The sequence below is a fragment of the Pan troglodytes genome, chromosome 7 (assembly GCF_028858775.2).
Source record: "Pan troglodytes isolate AG18354 chromosome 7, NHGRI_mPanTro3-v2.0_pri, whole genome shotgun sequence".
In the NCBI taxonomy this organism is placed as follows: Eukaryota; Metazoa; Chordata; class Mammalia; order Primates; family Hominidae; genus Pan; species Pan troglodytes.
The window spans coordinates 36,672,927-36,700,422 of NC_072405.2; the positions used below are offsets into that span (position 1 = coordinate 36,672,927).

At 47.4% G+C, this 27,496-nt stretch overlaps 1 protein-coding gene across 4 annotated transcripts; it reads left to right on the forward strand.

Moving 5' to 3' along the window:
• On the forward strand, positions 1-26,390 carry PNOC (prepronociceptin). Of its 4 annotated transcripts, none has more exons than XM_009455097.5 (4): positions 1-138; positions 12,198-12,346; positions 22,083-22,476; positions 25,977-26,390. In XM_009455097.5, exons 2-4 carry the CDS (start codon positions 12,221-12,223, stop codon positions 26,060-26,062), a joined length of 606 nt encoding a protein of 201 aa, XP_009453372.1. In that variant the 5' UTR covers positions 1-138; positions 12,198-12,220; the 3' UTR covers positions 26,063-26,390. The 4 variants fall into 4 exon arrangements, with proteins under 4 accessions (XP_009453372.1, XP_519684.3, XP_009453371.1 ...); XM_519684.5 differs by lacking the exon at positions 1-138 and adding an exon at positions 309-401 and having other exon boundaries at positions 22,083-22,534; XM_009455096.4 differs by lacking the exon at positions 1-138 and adding an exon at positions 309-401.
• The last annotated feature ends 1,106 nt before the right edge of the window (positions 26,391-27,496 follow it).

Sequence of the window (27,496 nt, forward strand, 5' to 3'; positions counted from 1 at the left end):
CTCCAGGATTTGGGGTCTGCCTCGTCACTGTCACCAGGAGGCTTTTTTTCTGACTTGCCAGAGCTCCCCGTCAGTCCTCACAGAGCCTCTGGAAGCACAGGGAAGGCAGCTGTGGGATCCTGGCTGAACAGAGTCCAGGTGAAGCAGGCTTGAGAATGGATTGATGGGGAGGTGGGGATGTCACAGGTCTGATGGCAGAGCCGGGGGAAGGGAACAGCCAGGAAGGCTTGCAGGTTCTGCTGTTTGGTTGCTGAAGGGGGTCAGTGTGTGTATGTGTCATGGAGGTGGGCAGGGAAGGGGAGGGCTGTGCGTGGGGGAGAGGATATATATGCTGGTGTGGCTGAGAAAGCGGAACCGAGCCTCGCATCCATCGGAGGGAGCCGGGGACTGACAGCTCTCAGGTAGGCAACTGCACGGGGCCCCCAGCCCGACCGCGACTAACTGGACTAACTGCGTGGAGCTCCGGGAGGGCAGGGCCACCAGGGGCTGGCTCCTCGGCCTCTCTCCTTTGTCCAGTGTGGATGCTGCTGGCCTCTTGCGAGATGGTTTCTTCATTCATCTCCTTTGTAGCGCTTGGATGGTGGGGAATGGGGGAGGGCTGAGTCTCTTTTTTAACCTCAGACAGACGCAGAAGCAGAAAGAGGGGAACTTGGAAATGAGGAAAAGTTTTGCTTCCCCAGCTGTGGCCCCTACGTGGTTGTTGCTCTGTGTCGAGAGGAGGCTGCTGGAGGAGTGAGGCCAGGGGAGGGGCAGGCACTTGGAAGGGGGCTTGCCTTCCACGGGGCGGCCCCCAGGAAGACCCTGGCCCCCTCATGAGGGTTTTCTCTCAGTGGCTTCCTTTCCTCTCAGATGCGGTGTGCAGGCTGCTTCTCCGCCTATCACTGAACTTGATGCCATCCAGATGGGAGTTTTTAATCCGGAGGGAGCCCTTCTCCCTTCTGCCCCCAGCAGAAATTGCTACAAATAATGGGGAAGCGCCAGATCTGGGGAGTGTGCTTCACCTGTATACACACACTGCTGAGCGCCACGGCGTGTGAATTCCAGAGAGCATTTCTACGGGCGTGACCTTGGTCTCCCAGAACCCGATTCATTTAGAGGGCTCTTCTCTCGCTTGGCATCCCTCTCCCCCTGCCCATCTCCCCCACCTAAAGGTCTTTGCCCAGGTCATGCAGAATACTCCGTTCATAGTCACCGCATCCCAACTCTCGAGGCTCTCTCAGCCACCTTCTTTCTTCTTCCTCTCTTTGTGCATCTCTCTCCCTCGAGTCTTGCTTCCCCGGCTTCACTACCCAGCCCCTCCTCCCCGAATCTCGCTCTGAACATGGGCAAGTTCTGGGGGAATTTCAAGTAAGGCAGGATGATTTGGGAAATGGACTATTTAAAGCAAGCTGTTTTGGACTTGAATACCCCCATCCTGCGCTTAAACATCTGTGTTTAGCTTCCTCAAGCAGCCCATAATTGCCCCAATTATAACCAATAACATTGTTCGGCAGACTAACAAAAGATGAGCTTTGCACGGCATTCGCCAGCAAGCCCAAACCAGAGTTTTCAACATAGATGGGAAAAGTAACTGCCTGGCTTCTTATCAAAACCTCCCAAAGCAAATACTGCTCTTTTTCGCTGCTTGTGGGTGGCTACTGCATGCACCCTCTTTTTTTCTCATTTGTAAAGTGTGGCAGGGAAATATTCTACAAGCTTACACTGAGGCTGTGTTACCTTTAACAAAAAGGATTCGTGCTCCTTTGGGCTTGCTGAGTCTTCTGCAGGGGAGGGTCCCCGGAAAACCCATCCCCAACCATCACCACCTCTGTAAAAGCATGTGCCGCCTAGTGCTGCCTGGCGAGGGCGCTGTGGTACAGCCTTGGGTCATTTTGAGGGCGCAGTTTTGTTGCGCACAGGGCAGCAGCCCCTGCTTTATCAGCTGAAGGCTGAGAGTACTTAGGGATTTGTAAAATGCAGGCGAGTTTGCATTGTCAGTGAAGGGAGTGATGGCAGGATTAGGCTCAAACCTGTGCTCCCTGGAGCCTATGACAGGAGCTGTCACTAAGCTATTCTGTATTCAATCAATCAGGTAGTTACCGTCTACACTCCACCAGGCAGGGAGGCTTGCAGGGGCTCTAGTAGATTCAGCAGAGGTGATAATAACAGCACTTTACATTTGTACAACGATTTAGGCGCTTTCACACCTATTATCCCAGCAACAGCCCTGTGAGGTGGTGCCATTATCTCGGTGTTGCAGTTGGAGAAACTGAAGCTGAGAGATTAAATGATTTATTCAGTACATGGCAGGGTCAGGACTGAGCCAAGCCACTGTGGCTCCAGTTCATCTCCCTGTTACGGTCAGGGGTGCTTATGAACTCATAGTGGGGTCGGGGGTAGAGGAGAGACGTAACACAAACATGAGAAACAATTAGAGGACCATGCAAGGCAGGGTGTAATTCAGTCCTAAATCACATTATCCAGAGAGCAAGTGCTAGAAGAATTCGGGAGAAGGAGCACTTCCTCCAGGCATTCCTGGGATTCTACCAAGTGAGAAGGCAGGTGGAATTTGGATGGGTCAAGGGCTTTGAAGAGGGAGGCAGCAGCCAGGTCAAACACATAAAAGGAGGGCAAAGGAATTAACATTTCTTGAAACCCACTCTGTGCCAGGCAGCGAGCTAAACTTGTCTACGTGCTTATTTCATGCTAATACACACGCGCACATATGCACACTGGTAGGAATGGGAAGTTTCAGGTGAGCGTTCTCTACTTGCACTGACACGGTTCAGTGATCCCTCATTTCTCCATCCAGCTCCACAGCTCCCAAAGCCCACGAAGGAAGCTTTGAAATATCTTCCTTCCGAGTCTGGGTGGAGCTATTCCTCAGATATCTTAGGAAAGGGATGGGCCCTTCTCAGAAAACGGGAGCAGTCCTGACAATGAGTGGCTGGTAGTGGCTTGAATTGCTGGGCAGTCATGAAGCAAACTGGATTTTCTAAACGCCTTATTTAAATCCCACAATCGAACATAAAGCTTTCCATCTAATCACAAACTAGTCGTGAGATTTGGAGCACATCGATTTCAGGGGCAAGCCAGTTTTCTGGGCATCTCCCTGGATAGGCTACAATTAGTTTCAGTCTCAATTTTCCACGATCCTGTGGGGGGGGGTTTTTGTTTGTTTCTTTTTTTTTTTTTTTTTTTTTTTTTTCAAAATACTGGCAGCTGCTTCAACATTGCAGAAGCACAAAATCATCAGCCCGGGGGCCCAGCCTGGCAGGTGGAGTAGATAGCATGCCTCTCACCGTGCACCCCAGCTCTGCCATCCCACAATGGCTCAGATCCAACCTCCCCTCTTTCCACACTGGCCTGCAATCTTCCCCCACCCTCCTTCTCCATTCATCCTTTCCTTCATTCAGCCAAGGAACGTGTGTGGAGTTCCTGATAGGAGCCACACAGAGCAAGTGCCAGGAGCACAGGGCGGCCAGAGCACTGGCTTCCTCCAAACTCACAACGGGCTCCAGGAGATTGCGACTTTTGTTTTTATCTTACCTTTCTTAATTTGCATTTTAGTGGATTTTATAATGTATGTAACTTATAAATAAATTAGGAATGTGTACTCAAAATCGACTGCTAGGGGTACAAAGTTAAAGAAGTTTGGCTGGGCGCAGTGGCTCATGCCTGTAATCCCAGCACTTTGGGAGGCCGAGGTGGGCAGATCACAAGGTCAGGAGATCGAGACCGTCCCGGCTAACACGGTGAAACCCCGTCTCTACTAAAAATACAAAAAAATTCGCTGGGCGTGGTGGCAGGCGCCTGTAGTCCCAGCTACTCGGGAGGCTGAGGCAGGAGAATGGCGTGAACTCGGGAGGTAGAGGTTGCAGTGAGCCGAGATCGCACCACTGCACTCCTGCCTGGGTGACAGAGCGAGACTCTGTCTCAAAAAAAAAAAAAAACAGAAGAAGAAGAAGAAGTTTGAAGATTGTTGTCCTAGATTCATTGCTGTTTCTCTGTTTTCCAATATTTTAGAAAAGAACACTGAATGATTTTATTACATAAAAGTAAATAAAAGCTTTTCTTTCTTTCTTTTTGAGTTGGAGCTCTTGCTATATTGCCCAGGCAGGTCTTTTGTTGTTGTTGTTGTTGTTTACAGACAGGGTCTCACTCTGTCACCCACGCTGGAGTGCAGTGGCACAATCATAACTCACTGCAGACTCAACCTCCTGGGCTCAAGCTATCCTCCTGCCTCAATCTTCTGAATAGCTAAGACTGCAGATGTGCACCACCACACCTAGCTAAATTTTTTTTTTTTTTTTTTTTTTTTTTTTGTAGAGATAGGTGTCTTACTATGTTCCCCAAGCTGATCTCAAACTCCTGGGCTCAAGCGTCCTAAGTTGCTGGGATTGCAGTTGCATGCCAATACACCCAGCTAAAAGTAAATAAAAGCTTTCCAAAATCTATTTAAATTATGTTGCCAGTATATGTGGGAGTGTGGCCCAGAACCAGGAAGATGGGAGTTGAGGGCTACCTTCCCACCTGCAGTAGCCCTGAACGTGTGTCTTTTGCCCCCTCCACACTCTTTCTATGGTTTTCCTCATGCTGCCTGGAAGCTACTTCCCCATAAAGCCTTCATCTCCTTTTCCTCTTCCCTTCTTCCCTCCAACCTCACTTCCAGGAAAGGACAAATATCTGGCCATTCATAAAATCAGAGAATATCAACCATCTCATCTAACTGCCTCTTCTTATAGAGGGAAAAGCTGAGGCCCAGAGAGAGAAAAGGTCTTGCTTAAAATCCCACAGGTAATGACAGAGCCAGACTAGAAGGCAGGACTCTTGTTTCTGAGCACAGCTCTCACGCATTCATTTCTCTCCAGCCTGGGGAATGCTTGACCTGTCCCGGGCTGGGCAATTGTTCTTTCCTCCACCTCCTCTATGCCGTCCCCCTCTTTCCAGGTGGAAATTTAGATCAGAGGAGAGACACTTGAAGTGTAATTGTATCAGCCAGAAGAGGAAAAGAAACTAAAGCAGCCTCTCTCCATAATAGCTGGTAAACAAGCACAAGCTCCATTGTAGGAGTCTTATCTGCAATGGGTCTAAGAAATGGGGCATCGGGAAGACCCACCTATCTTCTGATGGACATGCAGCTGGTGCATAATGAAGGATCCCTGTGTGGACTGGAGAGAAGCAACCATAAAGAGGTTGTCATCAGCCCCGGCACAGTGGCTCATGCCTGTAATCCCAGCACCTTAGGGAGGCTGAGGCGGGAGGATCATTCGAGGTCAGGAGTTTGAGACCAGACTGACCAACGTGGTGAAACCCCGTCTCTACTAAAAATACAAAAAAAATTAGCCAGGCATGGTGGCGGGCACCTGTAATCCCAGCTACTCAGGAGGCTGAGGCAGGAGAATCATTTGAACCCAGGAGGCAGAGGTTGCAGTAAGCCGAGATAGCGCCACTGAACTCCAGCCTGGGCAACAGAGCGAGACTCCATCTCCAAAAAATAAAAAATAAGAAGTAAATAAAAAAGGTTGTCATCAGACAGGAAGTACAGACTTCAGGACAAGAGGAAGTCCTACATGAAGACAGCTGCTGGGATCACTGACAGGCAGGGTCAGACATAAGTCCCAGCTCTGCCACTTCAAGTTACATCAGCTCCTCAAGCCTCAATCTGCTCAACTATAAAATGGGGATGATAGCACTTACCCCATAGGGTGATGCTTATAAAGCAATTAGCGCAAAGCCTGGCTCATAGTGCTCTAAAGTCATAGCAATATGATTGCTATGAAATGCAAATAGATTCCACCGCAATGAGATGCCATCAGAATCTGGCAATCTTCCAAAAGCAGAAACAGTGTGTAAAGTTGATGGTTTCCCAGAACACATGATTTGAAGTCAACACACCTGAGTTTAAGTCCTGGCTCTGCTACTTATAAACTAGATGATCCTAGTCAACTTGCTTAACCTCTAAGAGTTTATGTTCATTTTAAAAGGTGGGTTGATATTAACCCTAGATTACAGGGTTGTATAATAGATGAATATAAAATTTTTTGGTAACCTGTCAAGAATATTCTCTACATATGGTTGATGAAAAGGATGGAGGTGTATCTGCCTCTAGCAAGAGCAGTCCCCTCTTCTCTGCTGGCAGCATCAAAATTACAGGACTTCGAATAGGTCATAAGACAAAACTCAATTAGGGTCCAGCTTCGGCTAAAGCTGCATATGTGATTCTCCAAACAGATAAGCAACTAATTATATTGCCCTTGGAAGCAAGATTACATGCAAATCGATTAAGGCCAAGCCATAGTGGTATTTTATCTTTATAAACAGCAAGGCACAATTAAATTTATGAGGTGTCATTACCAAAAGAAAAGGCAATTCAACATTTCTTTATTCAATATGAGACGCCCAGAATATAGTATTGCCACATAGAAGTATTAGCTGAGCTTGGCTCACCAAGTGAAATACAAGCCATGGAAAATTCAGCCTACTCAGGTAACTTTTGATTTACTGATGTTTGCTATGGTTGTATACAAATAGCAACAACCTGTCACTATTCCCATTTCACAGTTGAGAAGACTGAGGTTCACAGAAGTGAAATAATTTGCACACAGTCCCACCGTTACAAAGTATAAAGTTTCAGCATCAATGTAACAACAAACCTGTTATTATCCCCACTTTGTAGTTGAAAGGACTGACCATCTCAGGACTTGTCCGCAGTCACACAGCTCCACAGTGTAAGGTTTAAACACAAATACAACTCGTGAATTAACTAAGTACTCATCTCCATTTAAATACAGAACATCATCCAGCATGGAGATATAGTCAAGACTTCTTACAAATGAAAAACATCTACTGAGTTTTCAAAGTTCAAAATCTGATTTAACCTAGAACACAGTTGTAGTAGGTGTTGGGAGGTGTATGAGAAAATACAGAATGCTGTCTCTTTTATAATGATATTTACATAATTTTGAGTTTTCACTGACATTAATCTCATTTTAAAGCTTGCAAGCCACCTGTAGAGTGGATGGAACTATGTGGTCATCTCCATTTTGCGGATTCTGTGAATTGCAAGGGGGAATGGATAGCATTGAGTATGGATGGCTCCTCAAATAATCAGTGGAGTCAATTGTTAAAAGTGAGGGGAGACAGAGAAGGGTCGGGAGGTTGGAGTCCGAAAGGTAGATGTGCCTCTGACCCACAGGGAGGTCCTGGCTAGAGCCAAGGACACTCAACAAGGTCTCCCCAAGTGCCAAGCTGCAGGGCCTCACATTTCACCTGCAGGAAGACTATCAAATGGAACATGTACTACATGTCCCAGAAGCTCATCTTCCTTTTATACCTCGCCCCTAAATCCCATTTACCCAGATTTTGGCAAGCATCAGTCAAACCAGCCAACATTTCCTGAACATGCAAGTTGCCCCAGTTAATGAAGTTCACAAAAAACCTCAGCCAGAGAGCATTTTGCTAACATCTGTCACAGTTTGTCAGCTCAGCCTATGCACACATTCTGTATTACAACCTCATATTAGGAAGGAAAGGAAACGGCTCCTTTTCTCCTCCCTTCCCTTTCTTCTGCGACGTATAGCCACTGCCACCATGTGGCTGTAGAGGGCAGAGCCACGCTTTGGAACAAATTCTACAAAAATGTCTAGAAAGACGGAAACTTAGTAGAATGAGAAATGTAAGGCCAGGCATGGTGGCTCATGTCTGTAATCCCAGCACTTGGGGAGGCCGAAGCGGGTGGATCACCTGAGGTCAGGAGTTCGAGACCAGCTTGGCCAACATGGTGAAACCCATCTCTACTAATAATACAAAAATTAGCTGGGCGAGGTGGTGCACTCCTGTAGTCCCAGCTACTCAGGAGGCTGAGGCAAGAGAATTGCTTGAACCTGGGAGGTGGAGGTTGCAGTGAGCCAAGGTTGTGCCACTGTACTCCAGCCTGGGCAACAGAGTGAAACATCGTCTCAAAAAACAAAAAAGAGTGTTAGAGTGAATGCTGCATGCCAGGTTCTTTCCTTCTTTTCCTTTCATATATATTCTTATTGCCTGTCAGTTCTATTTTAATTGCTTACAAACATTAACCCACTAATCACCTCTGAGCTAGGTACTAATTTCATCCCATTTTTGCAGATGAGGAAATGAGAGGTCAAGTACAGCTAGCAAGCTTCAGAGCTGTGATCGGAAGCAGGCAGTCTGTAGTCATTAGCAGATGAGAAAGCGCACAACACCGCCACTCTGCAGCGTGGGTCTGTTGTGCCTGTGTTGATAGATGGGGCCCCCGAGGCTCGCTGGCCTCCCACTATGATGTGCTCTTCCAGATGCCAGGGCAGCAGAGGAGACTGATCTAACTCAGACCAGGGGGTGGACATGGCTTCCCAGAAGGGATGATGCTAGAGGTGTGTGTGAAGGATGAGTTGGAGAAGGATATTCTGGGCAGAGGGAACAGCAAGTGCCAAGATAAAAAGACATTAAGAAGCCAGGCACGGTGGCTCATGTCTGTAATCCCAGCACTTTGGGAGGCCGAGGCAGGCAGATCACTTGAGGTGAGGAGTTCAAGACGAGCCTGGCCAACATGTGAAGCCCCGTCTCTACTAAAAACACAAAAATTAGCTGGATGTGGTGGTGTGCACCTGTAATCCTGCTACTCAGGAGGCTAAGGCATGGGAATCACTTGAACTTAGGAGGCGGAGGTTGCAGTGAGCCGAGATCGCACCACTGCAATCCAGCCTGGGCAACAGAGTGAGACTCTGTCTCAATAAAAAAAGAAGAAAAAAAAGAAAGACATTAAGAGCCTGATACAGTTGGGAGCTACACATGATCGGCTGAGACTAGAGGCTGTGCAAGGTTAGGTGCCAGGAGATGAAGCAGGAGTTGCTCAGTGCTAAGTCCTTGGAGCTCCCCCTGACAGCAACAAGGTTATAAAATTAGTTTAAATATAAGGTGACATCATCAGATTGGAGATGGCTTGGGGGGAAGCCAGATCATTAGGTGGACTAATTAGGAGGCTATTACAATAACCAAGGCAATAAATCTCAACTAAAGCCCTGGTCCTTGGGATAGAGAAGAAAAATTAATCTCAAATGCATTTGCGATACAGTCATTTATGTAGGCACTGTGTTCATTATTTGTTTCAAAACCCGTCTCAAATGTGAGTTCATTGGCCAGGTGCAGTGACTTATGCCTGTAATCCCAACACTTTGGGAGGCTAAGGTGGGAGGAACATTTGAGGCCAGGAGTTCGAGACCAGCCTAGGCAACATGGCGAGACCTCATTTCTGCTAAAAATTTAAAAACTAACCAAGCATCCTGGGCTCAAACAATCCTCCCAGCTACTTGGGAGGCTGAGGTGGGAGGATTGCTTGCGCCCAGGAGTTCAACGCTTCAGTGAGCCGTGATTGCACCACTCCACACCAGCCTGGGCAACAGAGCGAGACCGTCTCAAACAAACAAAAAGTCAATTCATTGATTTAACAAACACTTATTGAGCACCCCAGTAGTCATCATCCTCTGGGTATGAAATGCTTTGATGACGCACAAGAAGAACTGGGGTGGGCTCAGCTGCAGGTCCCTCCTTTGTTCACGTCCTTCTCATACCAGCACTTCCCAAACTTTGGCATGGATACAAGTCACCTGGGAATCTTGCTAAAAATGTGGATCCTTACAAAAAATTAGCGGGACCTGGTAGCATATGCCTGTAATCTCAGCACTTTGGGAGGCCGAGGCGGGCAGATCACAAGGTCAGGAGTTCGAGACCAGCTTGGCCAACATGGTGAAACCCTGTCTCCACTAAAAATACAAAAATTAGCCAGGTATTGTGGCATGTGCCTGCAATCCCAGCCACTCGGGAGGCTGTGGCATGAGAATCTCTTGAACCAGGGAGGTGATGGTTGCAGTGAGCTGAGATTGTGCCACTGAACTGCAGCCTGGTTGACAGAGCAAGACTCTGTCTCAAAACAAAAACAAAAACAAAAAGACATGCAGCTCCTGATTCAGTGGTTCTGGGGTGAGGCCCTAGAGTCTGCATTTCTAACAAGATTCCAGCTGGTCTGCAGGGTGCATTGGAGTACCAAGACCTTCTACAGTTCCTCAATATCATCTGAAGAAAAAGCAATAAAGGCAGTCATTTTTGGTTTTCTACACTGAACTCTTTATTAAGGGAACTGCATACAGTGAAATGCACAGAATGTAAACGTACAACTCAATGGGTTTTAGCAAATGGATACACCCCTGCGACTTCAGTCAAGAACATTTACATTTCTAGAAAGTTCTTTGTTCCTTTTCCATTTAATCCTCTACCTAAAGATGGTTCTACAGGGACCCAAAATGATACAGTACAGGGAAGCATCTTTCAGATTTAGAAACCTTGATCAAAAGATAAGTTTCAAGGAGAAACAGTGAAAACTGCACACCTTTCAGGCAATCCTACATAAGATTGCAAACCACTGATCTAATCAACCAATCCTTGGAGCTACTATCTTGGAATAGTTTCTTTGTTTGGTTTTAAATAGCAAGTTCCACATGCCAGGGCCTGTGCTTGGCCTGGAATGCCAAGGTGAATAACATGGCCCTTTGCTCTGGAAGTCAACTGTCTTAGTCTGTCCAGGCTACTGTAACAAAAGAGCATATACTGGGTGGCTTATAAACAACAGAAATTTCTTTTTTTTTTTTTTTTTTTTTTTTGAGATGGAGTCTTGCTCTGTCACCCAGGCTGGAGTGCAGTGGCGTGATCTTGGACCACTGCAACCTCCGCCTCCTGGGTTCAAGCAATTTCTGGCTAATTTTTGTATTTTTAGTAGAGATGGGGTTTGACCATGTTGGCCAGGCTGGTCTTGAACTCCTGACTTCTAGTGATCCACCTGCCTCGGCCTCCCAAAGTGCTGGGATTACAGGCATGAGCCACTGTGTCCTGCCAACAACAGAAACAACTTTTTCACAGTCCTGGAGGCTGGGAAGTTTGAGATCAAGGTGCCTGCAGATTCAGTGTCTGGTGAAGGTCTATTCCTGGTTCTTAGATGTTGCCTTCTTGCTGTGTCCTCAAGTGGTGGAAGGGACTAGCTAGCTCTCTGGGGCCTCTTTTATAAGGGCACTAATCCCATTCATAAGGGCTCTAGTCTTATGATCTCATCATCTCCCAAAGGTTCCATCTCTCTCTCTCTTTTTTTTTTTTTTTTTTTGAGACAGAGTCTCGCTCTGTCAACCAGGCTGGTGTGCAATGGCACGATCTCGGCTCACTGCAACCTCCACCTCCCAGGATCAAGCAATCCTCTCGCCTCAGCCTCCCAAGTAGCTAGGATTACAAGTGTGTACCACCACACCCGGATATATATATATATTTGTATTTTTAGTAAAGACAGGGTTTTGCCATGATGTTGGCCAGGCTGGTCTTGAACTCCTGACCTCTAGTGATCCACCCGCCCTGGCCTCCCAAAGTGCTGGGATTACAGGCGTGAGCCACTGTGCCTGGCCCAAAGATCCCATCTCTTAATACCATCACCTTGGAGGTTAGGATTTCAACATAGGAATTTTAGGGAGACAGAGATAGACCATAGCACTAGCTCACATCTAACAGGGTAAGAGGCAAGTACCTGGAAGAGAGAATTCGGGGCATAGGGGGGTTGGGGGCATTCCTGGCTGCAGCAGGGAAGGCCAGGAGGATGAAAGGAAGGACTTGAGTCATTAATAAATGTCGTATTTTACTCATCTTACTTTTGCACAGCACTTTGCAAAACTCCCCTTACAGATCTCATTTCATCTTCACAATAGGCCTGTGATAAGGCAGGTGCCACTGTTCCCCTTTTATGGGCCATGAAAACTGAGGCTCAAAGTGGTTGATTTAATGTCACATGCTGGTAAACTGCAAAGCGATGCCTTTAGCTCCCAAGAAAGCTGTCTCTGCCACCACACAGCTGCTCCCAAAAGTGCCTGTGTGGTGTCGAGGCCAGCCAGCTGGCAGGAATCACAGGGGTGTCCTGCCACCCAGGACTAACCCAGGAACCCAGACACTAACAAGCCTGTGTGTGAACACTGAGCCTAGGTGATAGGCCGGGTCGCCTATGGCCTTGACAATTTACACCCCTGCAAAGTGAATCGCAGGCCCCTAGTGCCATCCTGCCAGAGACAGCAGAGAAGTGTCTTTCCTGCATTCTCTGGGTTAGGGTCTCTGGCCCTGAGCAGCCCCCCGAGAATGGCTGTACTCATTGCCATGCTTCCTGTATGTTCCAGCACCTGCTTCCTGCTCCTGCACCATGAAAGTCCTGCTTTGTGACCTGCTGCTGCTCAGTCTCTTCTCCAGTGTGTTCAGCAGTTGTCAGAGGGACTGTCTCACATGCCAGGAGAAGCTCCACCCAGCCCTGGACAGCTTCGACCTGGAGGTAGGTCCCCAAGGCAAGGCAGAGAGGCTGTCCTCCTCCCTGACTATCTCCTCCCTCCCTACTCCAGAGCAGACTCTGAGTGAGAAGCCAAGGCCTCTCCCACAGCTCACAGGACTTGCCCAGCACTACATGGCCCATAGGAAACAGATCAGACAGGAGCTGCTCTTCTGACCCAGAACCTTACGATCTTTCCACCTTACCACCTGCAGGAAGAGCCCTGCCTGTGATGCCAGGTCATTCCCAGGATTAAAATAATGTTACTCATTTCAGAGAGTTTGGCAAATTCAGAAAAGTATAAAACAAGAGAAATTTAAATCCTCCTTAATTACACCAGTCAGAGAAAGAATCCTACTTTTTTTCACTTACTATATTATACCAGGATAAATTTCTCATGTTATTATTTCTTTCTATGAGTATAGTCTACAGTTGGCCCTTGGTATCTACTGGTTTCACATTCAAGGATTCAACTAACCATGGATAGAAAATATTCAGAAAAAAATAAAAAATACTAATACATCAATGAAAAATAATACAAATAAAGCAATACAGCATAACAACTACTTAAATAGCATTTACATTATATTAAGTATTATAAGTAATCCAGAGATGATTTAAAGTGTACAGGAGGATGTGCATAGCCATTTTATTGATCATTTTTATTTTTTCATTTTTTTTGAGACAGAGTCTCACTCTGTCACTCAGGCTGGAATGCAGTGGTGCGATCTCAGTTCACTGCAACATCCACCTCGCAGGTTCAAGCAATTCTGCCTCAGCCTCCCAAGTAGCTGGGATTACAGACGCCCACCACCACGCCCCGCTATTTTTTATATTTTTAGTAGAGACGGGTTTCACCACATTGGCCAGGCTGGTCTTGAACTCCTGACCTCAAGTGATCCACCCACCTCATCCTCCCAAAGTGCTGGGATTACAGGCATGAGCCACCGTGCCCGGCCGCATAGCCATTTTATATAAGGGACTTGAGCATCTGCAGATTTAGTATCCTGAAACCAATCCCCTGTGGATACAGAAGGACCGTGTAATTTGTTTAACCACTGAACAGGTATGTGCCCTTTATTTTATTTTATTTTATTTTATTTATTTATTTATTTTTTTTTTTTTTGAGACGGAGTCTTGCTCTGTCGCCCAGGCTGGAGTGCAGTGGCGCAACCTCGGCTCACCGCAAGCTCTGCCTCCTGGGTTCATGCCATTCTCCTGCCTCAGCCTCCTGAGTAGCTGGGACTAAGGTGCCCACCACCACATCCGGCTACTTTTTTTTTTTTTTTTTTTTGTATTTTTAGTAGAGATGGGGTTTCACCGTGTTAGGATGGTCTCAATCTCATGACCTCGTGATCCACCCGCCTCAGCCTCCCAAAGTGCTGGGATTACAGGCATGAGCCACCACACCTGGCCTGTGCTCTTTATTTTTGATATTGCAGATAACTCAACAGTGAACCCCTTAGTACCAAAATGCTCTCTTATATTTTAAATTTCCAACTTAAGGTGCAAATCCAGTATTAACTTTTTCTTCATTAAATAAACTGCTTTGTCAACTATCTACATTTCAGTCCAGATAGTTACTCCTCTCCTATTAAATCCAGTATAGCTCAATTGTTTTTTACTTTATAGTCAAATAACTTCCTTCAAAAGATGCCATCTTTTAAACCCCTTAACCTTTCAAAAACACCAGAAGCACCACAGTTCCTTAAGGCAAATGTACAAATGTAGAACCGAGTATTTGCAGGGGGACTAACACACCCTGGTGTCTCCCACCTCCAGATAACAGAGGAGGAGATAAAATCCAGCAGACCCAAAGCACCAAGCTCTTGGGCTCAGTGGTTTTCAAGCCCATTTTCCAACCAGTCATAACTACCCAGGGCATCTCCAGTTAACCAATTCACTTACTATATTATACCAGGATCAATTTCCCATGTTATTAACATTATTACTTTCCATGAATATAGTCTACAGTTGGCCCTCGGTTAAGTGGTTACAGTAAATGTCTCCTCTTACTCATCCACCGTGTTTCTCTCTGAGCTCCTACCTTGCTGATGATTTCCTCCTTCAGGAACGCCAGCCCTCTCTCGGTCCATGTGCCTCATTCTCTTCCTCACTCTGGCTACTGTGTTGGTTCCTTGTCCTCTCCCCACTCCCTACACATAAAGGATCGCCAAGATTCTCTGCTTTTCACCTCCCTCTGAGAACCCACCCATACATCCCAGGCCTTCTGCTCCCCGCAGGCTGCAGAAAACTCCTAGAGGAATCCTCCTGAACTCCTCTCACCTGGGCTCCAGACCCGTGTTCCCAATCACTTTCCATAGTTCCCAGAAATCCTGCCTTCTCTTCCTGCCCTGCCATTGTGCCTGCCACAGCCTCCTCCCCCATCCATAAATCCCAGTCGCACTTCAAATCCCAGATTAAGTGTCCTCTGGTAAGAGAACATTGCACTGATTCTCCACCCACCCCAGTGGAGTGGGCCCTCCTTCCTCATGTTCTGATTGTTAGTTGTATCTGCAGGACTCTCTCTCCCCATATGGAGTGAGCTTTCTTTACTGATGGATCTGGGTATCCCAGCACTCAGCACAGTGTGTGGCACAGAGCATAGCTCAATAAACACATCCCATCCCGTGGAAACTGGAAGATTCTAAGACCATTAGTCTCCTAATAGGCACATCTGCTGCAGTCTCTGTAAAGGTTTTACATTTCCATCTTTCAGAGACTCAAAAATTTGGAGCATGTCTGCATCTCTCCATAGCATCTTAAATATCTTGGGTCTAGACAACATTATCAGCTCTACTTCTTTGAAACAAGTCAGAAAATGGACCTGTAAAAGCCTCACAATGGGGGACTAACACCTTCACAGTGCTCGCTAACCCCCCGGAGGATGTGGCTGCCTGCTTGTTTTTGTTTCTAGTTTGTATTCACTTTTAACCTATGTTTAAGTTTAATGAAATGCCTAGAATGTAGGCACTCAAATCCATTTCCAAATCTGGCAGCCTTTGACTATGTCCATTCTGTAAATGATCAGGGGACTCATATTTCAGCAAGGGTCACTTCCCCAGTCCTTCCACCAAATTACATAATCCTGAGCTATTCCCAGGATCCTCTGGATCCTTGGCTTCATCAAGAAACTTTTTATTTCTGCTCCTAGTAGACTATTTGAGTATGGCTGCTTGTTGTTAGACTATAATTTTTATTGGTAAATGACTCACACCCAAACCCATTGCAACGTCCTGGCCTTTAACCTAATTGTGAATGGTACTTACTTCATCAGCTCAAGGAGAAAAAACTGGATTCACTGAGTTGTTTTAGAGACAAAAATAAGGCAACCAGTCCCCAAGAAAGAGTGTGGGGAAATTTATTTCAAACTCCCTAAAATTTGGCCTGGTGCAGTGGCTCACACCTGTAATCCCAGCATTTTGGGAGGCTGAGGCAGGTGGATCACTTGAGGCCAGGAGTTCTAGACCAGCCTGGCCAACAAGGCGAAACTCTGTCTCTACTAAAAATACAAAAATTAGCTGGGCATGTTGATGAATGCCTGTAATCCCAGCTACTCAGGAGGCTGAGGCAGAAGAATCACTTAAACCCCAAAGGCAGAGGTTTCAGTGAGCTGAGATCATGCTACTGCACTCCAGCCTGGGGGACAAAGTAAGACTCTGTCTCAATCAATCAATAAAATTCCCTAAAATTCTACTGCAAAACGAGCTACCTTCTGGTAGTTCTTTCTATCTTCATGAAATGAAAATTCTAATGAGGTGACTTGCAGTAGGAGTTCCTTATATGTTTGTCTTCTATGCTCATCTGCTGTATTTGTCCTCAGATATTCTAGCAGGACCTCACAAAGCAAATAGCTCCCAAATGTCTCTTGGTCAGAAGTGGTGTGATTCTTTAGTGGCAGAAACTTGACCACCTTTGTGAGCTGCTCCTTTCATCCCCAATGGGTTCATATGCCTGTTTCCCACTTTGTACCCTAATCTTTGAGCCCAGACACCAAAATGGCCATTTGCTCACTTTCCCCATAAGCCCAGCTTTACAGATGAATTTGGCAGCCATCTGAGACTCCAGATGCCCATACGCATTCTGGCTTAATATAGCAATGCCATCAGCGTGGGCTGCCAAAACGTGTCCAGCTCACTTAATAAGCCATTAACCCATCTCTGGAAAAAGGCTGGTGAGTTCCCCACACCAGAGGGTCAGGCATTAAGCTCCTATGCCCATCTGGTGCTGCAAATGCGTTGTGAATTTAGCTTCCTCCTATTTGCCCAAAACCCTCTCCTAAGTCAAGAGTTGAGATGATTTTGTTAGCATCTAATTTATCTAACAGTGCATCAATTCTGGGTATGGACTGTGGCATCTTGTTTGATCACACAATTTCATTTTCTCTGACTGACACAAAATCTAATTACCATCTGGGCTTGGAAACCCAGGGGCTCACAGAAGATCTAAGCACCTCCAAGTTTAACAACTCTTCCACTTGTTTCCATAAACTGACAGAGCAGAACAATTCAACAAGCAGTTTGGGGCTCCTGTTCTGCAAGGATTGGGCCAAGCATGCTCAAAAGTCAGATCCAGCTCCCCCACTCTACCCTTCTATGACTTTCCCAGTGCTAGCCACACTTCTCTGCATCCCTGTTGACTTTGTAGAGCAGAGTTTCTCAAACTTGCCACTACGGGCACTTTTGACTGGGGAATTATTTGTTGTGGGGGTTGTCCCGGGCACTTTAGGATGTTTACTGGCGTCCCTGGCCTCTAGGTGCCAGTAACACACACACACACACACACACACACACCAGTTCTGACAACCAACAATGTCTCCAGAGATTGCCAAATGGCCCCTTAGTGAGCAAAATCACTCCCAGTTGAGATCCACGCCTGTAGAGTACTAACTCAACAGGATTCTGATCTGAAAGAATATACTACACATTCATTCTAGCTGGTTTTCTTCCAAGTATTACAGGAGCAGGCTAAGTACAGACCCAGGTGACTCTTTCTCTGTAGGAGTCTTTAACCACCGTGTTCTGTGATGGCTTCTTCCTCCTCAGAGCAAGTTCCAAAACAGGATTTCTCCAGGTATCATCCAGTCTCAGAATCACCTGAGCTGTTGCTAAAAATACAAATTTCTGGGCCCCACCCTTGACTTAGTGGATCAGAATCTCCAATGCTTTAGGCTAAAAATTTGCATTCTAACAAACTCCAGTAGCATTTTTTTTTTCTTTGAGACAGTCCCGTTCTGTCACCAAGGCTGGAGTGCAGTACAGCAATCTCAGCTCACTGCAGCCTTGACTTCCCAGGCCCAAGCAATCCTCTCACCTCAGCCTCCCAAGTAGCTAGAACTGTAGGCATGCACCACCACACCCCACTAACATTTTTATTTTTGTAGAGCTGAGGTCTCCCTATGTTGCCCAGGCTGCTCTCAAACTCCTGGGCTCAAAGGCGCCTCCCTCCTTGGCCTCCTAAAATACTGGGATTATAGGCAGGAGCCACCATGCCCAGCACAGTAGCAATTTTTATGGAATACTCCAGAAGTTTGCAACTCCATTGTTCTTAAGGCAGCCCTCCCTATCTATGGAAGTTACCTATCATTTTTTATAATCAGTAACATTGCAGGTGTGAAAAAGTAGTTCCCTTCATCTCCCTGCTGAGGTCATTCTGTCAGCAACTAGGTTCCATGTGTTAAGCATCTCTGAGCAAAAGCTAAATGAAAAAGGCATGCTCAGAAAAACCACGGCTTGAGCATCACTAGCGGCCAGTGTTACCTCCTGTGACTAATAGGTGGACTTGGACAGGTTGCTTCTTGGAAACCCTACCAGGGAAGGAAAGGAACATTCCTGTCAGACCCAGTCCCTGCCTGTCCCCTCCAGTCCAGTGGAACATAGGCAATACTCCCATCCAAACCTCAGCTCTTGGTCTCATAGAATCCTTCTTCTTGCATTAATTGCCACCAATTCATATTGCAAGCACACAGAGGTAGCTGAGTAGATGTCTTGGACTGGGCCACAAGGCATCTTTGAGTTCTTGTTCAGGTTATACTGTTATCTAACCGTGTTGTTTTGGACACATTACTCAACCACATCATAAAATGCAAATGTTGAATTATATTCATGATTTGCAAACCCAGGCAAATATCGGAATTACCTGACCTTTGTAAAATTAAGTTTTTAATTCCTTTGTAAAAATAAGTTTTAATCCCTGCTTCTATTCTTCAGAGATTTAGTTGAGTCTTGAAATTCTGTTGTTTTTTTTGAGTCAGAGTTTCACTCTTGTTGCCCAGGCTGGAGTGCAGTGGTGCAGTCTCGGTTCACCACAATCTCTGCCTCCCAGGTTGAAGCGATTCTCCTGCCTCAGCCTCCTGAGTAGCTGGGATTACAGGCATGCACCACCACGCCCAGCTTATTTTTTGTATTTTTAGTAGAGACGGGGTTTCTCCATGTTGGTCTGGCTGGTCTCAAACTCCCAACCTCAGATGATCCGCCCGCCTCAGCCTCCCAAAGTGCTGGGATTACAGGCATGAGCCACTGTGCCTAGCCGAAATTCTGTTTTTAAAAGCTCTGCAGGTGATTGGGACTCACATCCAGGTGTGGGACCCTTTAGACCAGGTGTGGGCTCTGTCTCCAAAGAAAAAAAAAAAGAATAAAAGAATCCTGGAATCCTGGACTAATGGGACAGATGAGTAATCAGATAAGCAAAGGGTGGCAGCAGGGTGACAGGAGCTGCTGCAACAGTGCGCATGCTAAGCACTAGGGGCGTCCCAGTCCTGGTTGCAACTAGCTGTGACCCCTGTTCTTCCGGGACTCTTTCTCACCTCTTTTCATTCCCTTCTTTTATACTCTCAGCTAAATATAGAGTGACTTCTTGATTAATTCATCTCAGTTCAACTAACCTCTACTGGAACCCTACTCTTTACTGGAAGGAGAAGATTCCTGCAAGGGATTCACACATGATAAGATGTGGTTCCTAACCTGTCATATTCTGCCTTAGAAGGTATTGCAATTTAATGACATAAAGCATTAAAATTTCCACAAGAGGAATACAAAGTTCTGTGGGAAGACAGAGGCAGGAGAGAGTGATTCTTGCCAGGGAACTAGAAGCTATCAGAGAGGGGCAGCACTGGAGCTTGTCTGGGTCCCAAAGGATGGATGGAAGGATGCAAGGAGGTCATTGCATCCAAGGGACAGAGAGAAAGGCATGCAGGTGCGAGGAGCTTTGCGGTGTTTAAGGCACTAGGAACAGCCTCATAGGCCTCAAGGGGTGTGTGATGAAGAATCGGAAATAAGACCTAGATGGTGGGCTGGACCTGGTGGTAGAGGGATTTGAATGCTTTGCTCAAGAGTTTGGAGCTGTTTTATGGATATGATAAACAATTAGACAGCTGTGAGCAAGGTAATGACATGATTAGTTACTCTTCAGGAAGGGTATCCTGCCAGGGGTACCACACTGATGACAGTGGCAAAGACCAGAGATGCGGAGATCAGTTAGGGACCCACTTCACCTAAGAGGCACTTAGGCGGTGGTAGAGGGAGTGGGAGGAGGGGCAGAACTGTAGACTGGCAGGATGGGGGCAATGAGAGAGGAGGAAAAGATATGCCCAGGGTTTGAAATCTGAGTCAACTGGGGAGTGAGGTGCCACTCAGAGACAGGGACCGAGAGGCCAAGCAGAAGGACAAGTATATCAGATAAGAATGAAATTCACCTGCTAGTAACAAACATCTAAAGTGACAGCGGCTGAAATCAATAGATTCAGTTCCTCACAAGGAGTGAGAAGGGAACAGCCCAGGGCTGCGGTGGCAGCTCCAGTCTCCTCTCTCTTCTCTGCCAGTCGGCAGCTTCTAGCCCATGACTCCCATCCTTTGAGTCGCTGCATGATTTCTAGATGGCAAACACAATGTCAGCCCAAATGTCCACATTCCAAACAGAAAGTTGGAGGAAGAGGAAAACGGAATGTTCTTCCCACTTAAGTCAGTCTCCTACTTTCTTGGAAACCCCACCTGATGCCCGATCACCTTTTTTTTTCTTTTTAGGCAAAGTCTCACTCTGTCACCCAGGCTGGAGTGCAGTGACATGATAGCTCACCGCAACCTCCGCCTCCCAGGTTCAAGCAACTCTTTTGCTTCAGCCTCCCCAGTAGCTGGGATTACAGGCACCCATCACCACACCCGTCTAATTTTTGTATTTTTAGCAGAGATGGGTTTTTGCCATGTTGGCCAGGCTGGTCTCAAACTCCTGGCCTCAAGTGATCCGCCTGCTTTGGCCTCCCAAAGTTCTGGGATTGCGTTTCCTTTTTTTTTTTTTTTTTTTTTTTGAGACGGAGTCTCGTTCTGTCGCCCAGCGTCAAGTGCAGTGGCACGATCTCGGTTCACTGCAAGCTCCGCCTCCCGGGTTCACGCCATTCTCCTGCTTCAGCCTCCTGAGTAGCTGGGACTACAGGCGCCCGCCACCACGCCCAGCTAATTTTTTTTTTTTTTTTGTATTTTTAGTAGAGATGGGGTTTCACCATGTTAGCCAGGATGGTCTCGATCTCCTGACCTCGTGATCCACCCGCCTCGGCCTCCCAAAGTGCTGGGATTACAGGCGTGCGCCACCGCGCCCGGCCTACACTTCCATTTTTATGTCGTCAGCTACTTATGGCTCCAAGGAAGCTTGGGAAACATATACGTTGCCTTTAGGAATAAAACAGTGTTCTGTGCATAAGGAGAAGGGGAGATGAATACGGGCCAGTTGCAGCCTCTGCCCCAGAAGGTGACCTGGAAGCCAGGCAGAAGCTCCACGCTATGATGAGGAGCTCTGCCTACTGACTCACAGCAGTAAGGTCAGGTTGAAGTGGGGTTTCCAGCCGGCTAAGGCCAGAAACCTGGACTGAAATTAGGGGTGAAGCCAAAACAGCAAATAGGAAGAAAAGCTGGGGGCAGAGGCTTCCAGGAGACCCAATCAGAACCAAGAACGTGGGAGGTGGGGGGCCAAGGTCAGAACCAGCCAAGAGGGGGTGGAGAAACATCGTGGTCCAGCTGGTGGCCAGAAGTCAGGGTTGGCAGGAGAGGCAGAGCAGAGTGTTCCTAGGAGCCGAGCAGGTCTGCTGGGCTCTGGTCTGATGATGGCATCTCTCCCCACACCTGGAACTGGATCACAGGTTCAGCCCCGCACGTCCAGCCTGCCTACCACCCCACAGGGTCTTGACCCCATTTGCTATAAATGATACACAGATAGTGATGGCTGCTGTACGCGGGATGAAAAATTAACAACACCTAGGGAGATCTTTACATGGTGACCTTAAAATAAACCTGCAGATTTGACTACATACTTTCACATCCCCAATTTCTTTAACCCATGTGACCTCCCACAAGCCTGAAGAGAGAACAAAATAAAATTCTTTATGGGTGACAGTCATGAGCTGTGCTTGGCTCCAAAAACCCGACTAAAGATGTAACAAGGTGTGGTGTTGGGCGCATTTATCCTGTGTTAACTTCCTATGTTAACGTGCTGTGACACCAGAGGTAAGTTACGCTCACCTCTCTGAGCCCTGGTTTCTTTGTAAAATGATGGAGCTGGGTCAGATGATTCTCTGTTTGTTTCCAATTCTGAAATTCTACGAACCTAAAACCTGTGTAAAACTGCTCCACTTTACTTGATAACTTAGATGCTTCAGGAGCACTTGCACTGGTGCAGTGGGCCAGATCTCCTCCCTCGCCCTGGATTAACAGAGGTCCTTGTTCCTTCTCCCCTCCTCTCACCCGTATCTTTGCAGGTGTGCATCCTCGAGTGTGAAGAGAAGGTCTTCCCCAGCCCCCTCTGGACTCCATGCACCAAGGTCATGGCCAGGAGCTCTTGGCAGCTCAGCCCTGCCGCCCCAGAACATGTGGCGGCTGCTCTCTACCAGCCGAGAGCTTCGGAGATGCAGCATCTGCGGCGAATGCCCCGAGTCCGGAGCTTGTTCCAGGAGCAGGAAGAGCCCGAGCCTGGCATGGAGGAGGCTGGTGAGATGGAGCAGAAGCAGCTGCAGAAGAGATTTGGGGGCTTCACCGGGGCCCGGAAGTCGGCCAGGAAGTTGGCCAATCAGAAGCGGTTCAGTGAGTTTATGAGGCAATACTTGGTCCTGAGCATGCAGTCCAGCCAGCGCCGGCGCACCCTGCACCAGAATGGTAATGTGTAGCCGGAAGGGGCGCTCCTCCCAGCTGTACCGGCCACTGCAACCCATGAGTGAGTTGGGCACCAATAAGCTGGGGGCAAGGAGAGACCTCACACACCAACTGTCTTAGCCTTGCTCCCAGGCCTAGAAGCACATTCATCTCCCCGCCCCCTCCCCACTCCACACACACACACCCCGCAAGGAGTCCAGCCCACCCTTTCTCTAGGCAGCAAAGATTTTCCTATGATTGCACCTTGAAGCTGACCACTTCGGGCTAGAGACTGGTTACCATGGGGATAATAGTAGTATGTTAAGATAACTAATTCCTCTATCACTCCCCAGGAGCTTAGTTACTATGGGGACAGTTAAGTGGACCAATACGCCCATCCAGTTGCCACAGCAACCAGTCAGCTCACCTTTCCTCGAGATTGTCTCTCTAAACACCAAGAGTGGGACCTACTCTTAGCCATTAGCAGAGTCCGATTACCACAGCTATGATGGTGCTATTTCATCTTCAAAGATGGCTTACCTATCCCCTCTCCTTTCCCCAGCTCTCAGGGTGCCTGGCTCCATGGAAACATTAAAGTTTCCCATTTTACCTGGCCAAAGAGTTCCTGTTAAGATCAGGAGTTGTGGTTTCTGCTCTTCCTCCTTCCACAAGCCATTTGTCCATCCTGCCACCTTGCCAGAGAGGGACTGATTCCTTGTGGTCAACGGTATCATTACTGAGCAAGACGTGGAGAATTTGGTCCAATGGACCTAGTAGCTACTAGAATATGGACTAAAGGGGTTCATCTTCTTTCCTCCATTTCACTTCTTTCCAGTGTGCCATTTTTGTTTTGGTTTTGTTTGCTTGCTTTTATTCCTCTCTTCCTTCCTTGTTCTCTCTTTCTTCTGCTCTGTTCCTATACCCACAGGCACCTTATACAAGTCCACATGTCTAATAATATACATCAAATACCCTGATTGCCTGTTCATTCAAAACCCAACTTTCCTTAGGATATCAACCAATACATCACTTTGAGTGGCATTGGCAACCTAGCACAGTAGAATTTTCTGAAAATTTAGGAAACTCCCAACCATCAAGGCTATGTGCCTTAATTTGTATATGGGAATATGATCATCTGCAGAGTCCCATACGTCTCCTTAAATAGCTAAGAAACTTGCCATATTCATCCATTTTGCATTGCTAGAAGGAATACCTGAGGCTGGGTACTTTATAAACAAAGTTTATTTGGCTCACGTTCTGCAGTCTATACAAGAAGCATGGCACCCGCATCTGCTTCTGGTGAGGCCCTCGGGGAGCTTTTACTCATGGCAGAAGGCAAGGGGAGCTGGCGTGCCACATGGCAAGAGGGGGCAAGAGAGGGAAAAGGGGAGGTCCCAGCCTCTTTAACAACCAGATCTCCCATGAACTCATTACCATAGGGTGGGCACCAAGGCATTCCTGAAGGATCCACCCCCATGACCCAAACACCACCCACTAGGCCCACCTCCAACATTAGGGATCACATCTCAACATGAAATTGGAAGAGGACAAACTTCTAAACTGTAACATTGTCCTAACACAAAGAACCAGTCAGATCATCAAAATCACCCCAAAACATTACCCAAGTGGGGCTTTTCCCTGAGTCCGAGCATAAGAGAAAAATGTCTGCATGTGCTATTTTAAGTTGCATCCCATGTGTCAGAGGTAGCCGTGTCACTAATAACCTTCCTTGATGATATATTAGTACATATGCTAATGTTTGGTGCCCACACTTTAGCATGGAGACGGCCCCTTTGCAGGTAGGCCAACATGTTCACCACGGGCCTGTTACCAAATATGGACACGTGTATTAAGTTGTGAAGAGAAAGCTGATGTGTTTATTTTAGCAGGATGACTCATCTCCAAAGGCCCCAAATTAACCTGCACTGCTTTTGAAGTCATACTCACTCTTGGATCCTTCACAAGCCTCCTATTTCTTTCTAACACATATCTGCACAGCACCTAACAGTAAATCGTTCAGAAGTAGCATGGGTTGAATTCTTTCAAATCTTAAAGACATTCTTCTTTAAAGTGGCTCTTCAGGGACACTGAAGCTCATGTCTAATTCTGAACGATGGCAATGTTCTTTACCTAAATACAGTTGAAAATCAGGCCCATTAACAGGAATCCATTTATTTTTTTAAAAATGATTTGAGCCTGTATCCAGGCAATTGGTTTTTCTAATCTTCTATTATGCTTCCAACTGAGAGGCACTGAAACAAAACCAGTAAGGAGCTTCTGTCTGTGGCTCTGCTCAAATGTCAAGTTCTGGATGGAAACTGGAAACATTAACCAGCTCATCTGGGTATTATTGATGACTCTCCTTTCTCCTTCTGCAACCATCTCTCTGTTTCTTTTCCCCCAACATGCACAGTTGGTGAGTTCCAATATGGATATTTATGAGTCTATAACAGCCAGCCTCAACCTTGTTTTCATCCACATACACACACCCCAACCTGCCCTACATATGATGGAGATGTCTCCATCTTGGGGGACTCTTGTTACCAATGCTGTCCTTGACTTCTAAGATACCTAATACTAATAGACATGGAGAAGGCTGGGAAGAAGTGGGGCCACCTTACACTGGAATGGGATAAAGAACCCTATTCAGGGCCGGGCGCAGTAGCTCATGCCTATAATCCCAATGCTTTGGGATGCCGAGGCTGGTGGATCACCTGAGGTCAGAAGTTTGAGACCAGCCTGGCCAACATGGTGAAACCCCATCTCTACTAAAAATACAAAAATTAGCCACTTAGCCGGGCATTGTGGTGGGTTCCTGTAGTCCCAGCTACTTGGGAGGCTGAGGCAGGAGAATCGCTTGAACCCAGGAGGCGGAGGTTGCAGTGAGCCAAGATTGTGCACATTGCACTCCAGCCTGGGCAACAAGAGCGAAACTCCATCTCAAAAAAAAAAAAAAAAAGAACACTATTCAGAAAGTGTAATGATGTCCTAGGAAGGAAAGGTGTTGGGGTGCAGGCCCACCTCTAGACAAAACTTGTCACAGCTGGTCTTAGGGTTCTGCCTTCCTTTCCCCTGACCCTATACTGCCTTCCTCTTTTCTGCTACCCTTAGACTTTGACCCTTCTAGGCAATGGAAACTGAGCACATTCATTCGTGGTCAGGTTATCAGTGCCATCAGGCTCAAAGAGCACTTGCAAAGAAAAGAACTGTAAAACAAGGGCACTATTTCGCATGGGCTCTGAATACCAGCCAGAACTGTTCCCCGGGAAGGGGCTTGCCACTGTGCCTATCGAGTCACAGCCTACAGACCTCCCGTTTAGTCTATTAGTCCGGCCACTAGACCCGGGGCTGGGGGAGCAGATGTGCGGAGATGCTGAGGACCCCTCTGGCTACGTTAGGAATGATTTACTTGGGTTGATAGCTTTCCTTTGCCTCCCTTTCACTGCTTCCGTCTCTAGGGGGAATAGAAAAGGGTCAGAAAAACCATCAGGTTTGCCATTTTTTAATCATTTCTGTCTCCCCAGGCGTCCAGGTGATCCCCCAAACAGCATGTGCCCAGCCCCAGACCTGCCGCCTGGGAATCAGGATTCCTTCTTCCCCAAGGCACTGAGCGCCTGCAGATCCGGCAGGCTTCGTTTGCCTCCAGAACCTTCCCGTCTGATTGTTCCTCCCCAGCCCCCTGGCATGTTTCACCACAACCCTGTTGCTACATCAGAGTGTATTTTTGTAATTCCTCTAGCTACCATTTCAATAGCCCCATCTCTCCTGCTCACCCGCCTCTTGCCCCTTCTAGGGGCAGGTGAAAGGAATAGGAAATTGAACCTGGGGTTTTGACTTGCCACTGCCATAACTTGTTTGTAAAAGAGCTGTTCTTTTTGACTGATTGTTTTAAACAACGATTTCTCCATTAAACTTCTACTGAGCAAATGGTTAATAAATTGGCTTGCTGTTTTTAAGTGAAGTGACAGAAGCAGACTCTGCACACACACAACCAGCGCTGCGGCTCCCGGGAAGCAGAGGTAAAAAGCGCATGGCACTGCTGTGTAGAAAGGAGGATGGGCAGGCTGGGCTCAGTGGCTCACGCCTATAATCCCAGCACTTTGGGAGGCTGAGGAGGGTGGATCATGAGGTCAGGGGTTCAAGACCAGCCTGGCCAACATGGTGAAACCCTGTCTCTACTAAAGATATAAAAAATTAGCCAGGCGTGGTGGCACGTGCCTGTAATCCCAGCTACACAGGAGGCTGAGACAGGAGAATCACTTGAACTCAGGAGGCAGAGGTTGCAGTGAGCCAAGATTGTGCCATTGCACTCCAGCCTGGGAGACAGAGCAAGACTCAGTCTCAAAAAAAAAAAAAAAAAGAGAGAATGGGCAAGGTGCACCCCGACGGCACAGTGCCCAGATCCGAGTGCAGCAGGTGGGGGAATGAATGCACACGGCTGTGTGAACGGACAGGGTGGAGAGAGGGCAGGGGCTCTCCAAACCCCTGCGTGCATCAGCACCGCAGAGAGGCAGGCTGCTGGCCCCACCCCCAGTTTCAGACGGTAGAAATCTGCCTTTTTACCAAGCTCCAGTTGGTGCAGATCCTGCTGGTTTGGGTCCAATGGACTGGGACACACAGCAAGGAGCAGGGCAGAGAGAAACCTGCTGATGCCACTTTTATCTCCAGCTTCACACGTTAGGGTGTGTCACTGCCAGAGTCCAGCTGAGAAACACAAGGCAAACCAAACCGAGTCTGTCAGGGAGAGTTAACCGTCTACACGAATGGGCAGGGTTATAGAAGATCAGCAAGGGATGGAAAGGCGCTCTGTTGGGAGCCGGAGAGCCCTGGTAGGGGTAAGGGAGTTCCTGGACCCACAAGGACTCTAGCTCTCCATAGCTTTCAGTAGAGAAATACAGCCATTTACTCACACACTGTGGGAGCCAGGATTCAATACCCCCACTTTCAAACTCCAGCCTGATGTCTGTCAGCCAAATCCAACCAGAAGCTGGAAAGTTGGGGGGTCGACCCACTGATGCAGCTGCAAAGGTAGGGGTATGGGGTG

Coding starts and splice junctions, on each gene's coding strand:
- PNOC (XM_009455097.5), top strand. CDS start 12,221: ATGAAAGTCCTGCTTTGTGACCTGCTGCTGCTCAGTCTCTTCTCCAGT. Junction 12,347..22,082: donor TGGACAGCTTCGACCTGGAG/GTAGGTCCCCAA, acceptor GTATCTTTGCAG/GTGTGCATCCTCGAGTGTGA. Junction 22,477..25,976: donor GCGCACCCTGCACCAGAATG/GTAATGTGTAGC, acceptor CTGTCTCCCCAG/GCGTCCAGGTGATCCCCCAA.